The sequence below is a fragment of the Dendrobates tinctorius genome, unplaced genomic scaffold (assembly GCF_039654945.1).
Source record: "Dendrobates tinctorius isolate UK_male_01 unplaced genomic scaffold, ASM3965494v1 ptg000143l, whole genome shotgun sequence".
NCBI classification, from domain to species: Eukaryota; Metazoa; Chordata; class Amphibia; order Anura; family Dendrobatidae; genus Dendrobates; species Dendrobates tinctorius.
Window position 1 is genome coordinate 28,563,315 of NW_027361810.1, and position 6,686 is coordinate 28,570,000.

The 6,686-nt window shown below is 40.5% G+C and overlaps 1 protein-coding gene across 4 annotated transcripts in view; it reads left to right on the top strand.

Moving 5' to 3' along the window:
* Positions 1 to 6,686, top strand: part of GPD2 (glycerol-3-phosphate dehydrogenase 2) — a 262,935-nt gene that overhangs the window by 166,091 nt on the left and 90,158 nt on the right. For 3 of the 4 annotated variants that reach the window (XM_073545647.1, XM_073545651.1, XM_073545648.1), the window contains one exon: positions 14 to 135. In XM_073545647.1, coding sequence (XP_073401748.1) covers positions 14 to 135 — 122 coding nt within the window. Of the gene's footprint in view, positions 1 to 13; positions 6,307 to 6,686 lie in introns of those variants that run through there. The other variant, XM_073545650.1, reaches the window with a different exon arrangement.

Below are 6,686 nucleotides of genomic sequence, written 5' to 3' on the forward strand. Positions count from 1 at the left end.
TTCTTTGTTAAAGCTCATGAGCGCCATCCAGAAAGGTTTTGTATCCAGCAGCCGTCTGGCAATACTGATGAAAAGCGCGGAGGAGAACCTGGATCAAAGAGAAGCCATTCCGGTGGACCGCAGCGGGGGTGGCGTGTGAGTCTTAAGACAGCGGACGCACGTTTCTGCTTCTCTATGCTGACGACATTCCAAGGCTTCTCTGGCTGCATTCACTGCAATATGGCACCTAGCGTGAACTTGATGTTTTATGGAATTTATTTTCAGCGTGCATGATTTTTTTTTTGTCCCCTTTTTGTTTATGGCTTGTACAATTTTTTTGACATATTCTGTGCATCATGCAACAATGTAAGTATTTTGAAAAGTGTGTGGCTCCACATCTTTGTAGGGCGCAAAGATATGGCTTAAATGATGTCAGATCGTTTATGGAAATGCTAAACTTTCAGCAATGTCTGTGATTTCCATAAAGGTAGCTTGTGTTATTTAGTGGATGCTTTTGTTTTTAAAGGGAAATGTACTGTAATAGGCGAGATTTATATAGAGAAAACTTACCGTATTTATGCAAAAACTAGACTTTATGCATACTCTCTGCCCAGAGAACTGCTGCAGGGCTCCAAAATAATGCAAAAGAAAATAGCTTTTGTTGTGAGTGAAAGAGTGCACAGGGAAAATGTATAAAAAGGGTCGAACTGCCCGGGTACAATTATCTCAGCAAAAAAAAAAAAAACAGGTTTAATCTGCATTATTTTGTATATGTGTATCTTAATGGTTTAGTAATAGATTCTAGTTACTTACCACGAGATACCCGTACAGTAGGGCTTGGTTGGCCCTGCTCGTTTCGAGGCTAATGACATTGTGTCCCCACATAATTCTCAGGACGCGCTCATAATTAGCAGGTATTAAATATAGGTACACGATACCTGCTGATCATGCTTGTGCCGTGTACAAGATGTTTGCCGAATTGTACACAGGTCGAGGCAGGGTTAGTAGAGGTGACCGGTGGCAATGACGTTACGTTCCCACTTACGTTCCGTGATGTATGCATGATCAAAAGTAACCTTGTATGACACGCATGCGTGACTTAAAGTGCTGGTAACAAATAGATTAAAACTGCGCTGCCATCAGAAGGGTGATGAAGAGACGGGAATTCTAAGTACGTGGTTTATTAGTCAACGTGTTTCGAAGTTTCAAACTTCTATGAGGACAAACCGCAGTGGTTTCTCCTGATGAAGTTTGAAACTTCGAAACGCGTTGACTAAAAACCGCGTACTTTGGATTCCCATCTGGCAGCGCAGTTTTAACCCATTTGTTTCCAGCACTTTGTTTCCTTCCCCATGAATCTGCAGCTGCCTAAGCTTTTAAGTGGTCGTGAACATACAATCTGATCTGGTGAGTACTATTGTCCATTTCTTCCTTTCTTGTGTCCGGATAAGATCCTACTGCTCTTTTTTGTCCTTCCAATTTCTTTAACGCATGCATGATTGGCAGGTATCGAGTACAGAATAGCTGCCAATAGGGCACATATTCTGGGAGTTATGTAGGGATGTGACCTCATCGGCACCTCTTGCCTCTTCCTAAAGTCACTCAATGCAACTTGCTGTTTGAGTCCACGCAGACTTTGTCCATATATCCATGGTCACGACATGACCTGTGGTTTATACTTAGTCCCCTTCCCCTGTAGAAAATGGAATGCAGCCATATTTGTGAATGCTGTATCCATTTATTAGCATCTAAAGCGCCTGTCAGGGATGAACACCGAGAGAAGAGGGCCCTTGTGCAAGAACAGTATATGGGCCATCTGCAATCCAATTGCTCATCACAATGCACCTCTTTATATGCCTATAACAGAAGCTTTTAAGGTGGTAGTAGCCCCCTTACCTTCTGCACCTGCACAGGTTCCACCACTGGCGTGTCCGTCCCTGTTCCCAGTGTTGATGCCTTCTGCAGATGAACTACTAGATTTTCATGACTCCTTATAGTACACCAAATGGCTGATTTTCACTATGTACGCATGAAAAGTTATTTAAAAGATTGTGTAAGAATTGTCTGAATTTACTATTTTGGTGCATTTTATACTTACGAATTCTTTATGTAGATCCATACGCACAAATAATTGATAAACGCACAATAGAAGCTCTGAACTTATGGTGCATCATTTTCCTGTGGCCTCAAGCATCTGCACTCTTCGTGAATTACTGATTTATTTTTTTTTCATTTTGATTTTACCTCTGTTAAATTAATTAGACATTTTCTGAAATGGCTATTATTTCATAGAGAATACTGGAATAAAACAATATTACAAACCAGGAACACTTTTTAGCCCTGACCCTTTTACGTCGGCTATACATAAAAGGTTATTTCTACATGCAACCCTACAAATATGCACTTTTGACTTTCCTTATCTTATATGTTTTTGATTTTTTTTTTTTTTTTTTTTGCAATGAGAAGAGGAACCGATCCATAATTATTAGATAATCCTGGGATCATAGTGGGTGTTCATGGGCACCATTGTAGAACTAGAGAATGACGAAAAGCGCAATAGGGTCTTATCTGGGGAAATTGTATGGAAAAATGCACAATCGTTCTCTTCTGGTCAGGGTTGTGTTCCCACAACCATTGAAGAGACTTGGGCTGCTGCAGACCCACGAGGAGATACCAAGGAAGAGAACGGAAACAAGTGGGGTAACCTGCACTGCCATCAAAGGCTGATGAGAAGATAGGAATCCAAGTATTGCGGTTTATTTGTCGACGTCGTGCTTTGAAGAATTAAAACCACATGGTTTGTCCTGATGAAGAAGTTTTAATACTTCGATATACTTTGAAACGTGTTGACAAGCCGCAATGCTTGGTTTCCTGTCTTCCCATTATCCTTCTATGGCAGCACAAGTTGACCCATTTATTTCCATTCTCTTCCTTCATGGGAACCATGACCTCATCAGCAATGACACTCGAAGTAGATTAGTAACTCCCTGCAGATTACAGTGAGTTCTGTAGCACTGGAGCGAGATTTGTGACTCCGATAGACCACGCTGAGCGCTGTAGCTAAGCTGGAGTCACCGGTCACTCTATACTGAAAAAGCACCTACAGATTAATCATAGAAATGTGACCTGCACTTCATCTAAGAAGGACTTGAAAAATAAAGTAACAATTTAGCGTTTCTCTGGCTGGCTCTGGGAGATATCCATGATCAGCATTGATACTGGTAGACACAAAACCGCCCCTATGCAAAACTATAAGACCAAATTTTTGATAATTTTCCAACAACTTTTTTTTTTTTCTTTTTACTAGTCATAAGGAAGAAAACCAAGTCTGGCTATTTAATGGGGATTTGTTTTTTTATTTTATGATCACAAGGCTAAAGCTCCCATCTCACATAGCAAGATCGCTGTTGCGTCACCAATTTTGTGACGCAACAGCGATCTCTCCTGCGATCTCGCTATGTGTGACACTTAACAGCGATCGGGCCCCTGCTGCGATGTTGATGATCGTGCTCGAATGTCCTGGGCCCGCTGGCCAGCAGGCATCACTGTGTTTGACAGGGGCAATGACGAACAACCTCAATACTACAGGTCTGAGAGACAGGGTCCCAACGACCGTCGTATTGTTCTGTATCGTTGCTGCATCGCTGTTGAGATCTGACTGTTTGATATCTCACCAGCGACCTCGTAGTGACGCACCAGCAATCCCTACCAGGTCACATCGTTGTCGGGATCGCTGGTGCATTGCCAAGTATGACTGTACCCTTACAGTTGAGAATAAAATGATAAAATCAGTTACTCACCCCTGCAGATTCAGCAATGCCTCTCCACTGCTCTCACTGGTCTTTGTTGACCGTTTCCTGCAGCGACATCACAACTACTGCAAGCGTGACCACTGCAGGCAATCACTGAGCACAGCAGCTTCTGCTGTCCTACAGAGACATCACCACTGAGCCCAGTGATTGGCTGCAGGGGTGGAAAACCATCGCTAGATCTTGTAAGGGTCAATACTCTGATTTAATCTGCATTTTGCAGTGACCACTCCTTGGAGACCGGTGACCTTTTTCTTGGAACATATAGACATTGAGTATTAATAGGTACAGTAAGTACATACATTGTATAGTATAGGGGGGTTTAAAGTCCATGAAAAAATAATTTGATTCTCCCCTTCTACCCGAAACAGCACTGCTCTTTGTCCATAGGTTACTACAGTGGTCCCAACCTTTCTGACCTTGAGAGCCACATTCAGCTTAGAGAGGGGGTCGCGAGCCACATTCAGCTCCCACCCCCTTCAAATTAGTGTCTACCAAAGCCGCCATTACAGTTGCAATGATAACCAAAGCTTTTCCACAGAGATCACCCCAAAGCAGTACACTGAGATCCAGGGGTTCCCACAATCCCCCCATTCAGTATTCTCCCAACACACTCGCATCCAGCTTTGAGCACCTTCTCTAACAGGTCCAGCCATCCTCCAGTGTACCATACCCAAAACATCTCTAAACCCCTAAGACCGGTAAATGTGCATCCAGATCTGCTCTTCTCTGCAGGGCTACTCAGAAAATTCACCATTTTGAGATGTACTCTTCATACCTGTATGCTAGACCTGACCTAATGCGCCAAGTTGGCAGACAGCCACGAGCCACAATTCATGGGAACGCGAGCCACATGTGGCTCCCGAGCTACAGGTTGGAGACCCCTGGGTTACTATATGTGGTGCAGGATGAGCTGCAATACCATACATGGCCTATACGCAAGAGTAGCGCAGTTTCTAGGAAAAGATCAATACAATTTTTTTTTTTATCTTCGATTTATACTACTGTACTTCACATGAAAAATGAGCATCAAAGAACATAAATAATTGAAGTCACTGGAATATTTTATTAAAAACTACTATTCGTATTAAGAATCTCCATTTTATGGGCAAAACAAGAATGAATACTGCGTGCCAAATGTCGTGTACGGTCCTCCAGCTTTGCTCCCATTCAGCATGCAGAATGCAAAAGTCACTGTTGTGCCAGTCCTCTGCTGTGTTTTTGTAGAATTGTTCTGCTGTGTCTATCTTGTACCTACACTATGCGACAAGTGAATGAGATTATTTGGATTTTTTTGCTGCTGAGCTACAATGGCCATTAATGCCGAGGATTCCAAATCCCAGATATTTTTTTGTACTTTTTAAATGCAACTCATGTGTTTAAAAAAAAAAAAAAAATGGCAAAAGCGCCACCAATTTCTTACTACATTTAGATAAAATACATTATAGCACATGTGATATATTCTGATGATATGAAATGAATGTATCGTCAACATGTAATCTCTGATGTTGCGTGCGTTGTGTAATGCATCTTTTGTATCTGGTATTTTATATTCTGTTTAATCAATTTATTTTGTTGCAGTTTTGTGTTTTTTTTTTTTTGTGGTGGGAAATTTATATATACTACATTTCTGTGTGCTCTGCATTTATATTGTACATTTCAGAACACGCCTGCATTTAAAGTTATAGCGGTTGATTCAACGTAATGGAGACAGCCATTTTGTGGACTGAAGCGTTACTTAAAGTGAATTTCCATGTTTAAATCAACATAAAACAATGTTGATTTATTTCCTAATTCTTTGTTATAGTCCTTAAGGCTGTTTTACTAATGTACAATTCCCTTGCATGGTCGTAGAGTTGGTCTAAAATTCTGGCTTTCTGCCGCCACCACTAGGGGGAGCCTACTGCATACTGTTTGATGTGTAGACATTTGCACTGAGCGTCCTCTAGTGGTGGCTGCAGGTAGCTTGAATGATAACATTAATCTCCATGAGTATACAGGATATTTGGAGTGCCAAGTATCATGATAAATTATTTAATTTAACACACCAAAAAAAAAATAAAAGCAAAAGTGTGCATGCATGCAAGAATGATAGAAAATGCTCAGTATTATTTTAATACTTAAAGGGAGTTGTTTTTGTAACAAGTGACGAAAGGAATAAAAAGAAAAGGATCCAATAATATAATGCCAAAATATTTTCTAAAATTAAATATAGCATATCGATTAATTTAATGCTTATTCAGTCCTCGAAATAGCTGCTTCCAGTGAGAGATCTTGTTAGTCATTACACTGGGATCTGGAAAGATCCGCATGGGCATTACTCCTAGAGTCAATGCCATCGGCGTCTAATGGAATCGACATACTGATCTATGAAAATATATATTAATAGTTCAATTAAATGTTGTAATTTAATAACTTTGATATAGGGAGGAAAACAAAAAAAAAACCTCTAAAACATTTCACTTTTTGTACGTGCCTTTTTAAAATTAGCATGAATCAATAAACATATTGAACAGGTTGTGTACCCTTGTAATCTTCTTTACACGTTCCGACCGGCCTACGTCGCCCGTCTTGGTCTGCCATGGAATTTACGGTCATTGATTTTAATGTAACAGCGCCCCTAGTGGACACGGCTAAGAACTGCAGAATTCTATCCTGTCTGCTATGAACATTTGAAGAAATGTGTTTGGGGGCGCTCGTGAATTATTTTTCTTTTTCATTGCCAAAACTGTTTTTAATACACACTTATGAAATTTATTTTTTTTTTGTTAGGTTTGTTTCCAAAAAAAGTCTAAGAGGCGGCGGAGTAAAAAATGTTGTGCTATGAATAGATTTTATTCTGTTAGTCTATGTAGGTAAATATAATGTGGCTGAATTTATCAATATTCGCTTATGCGA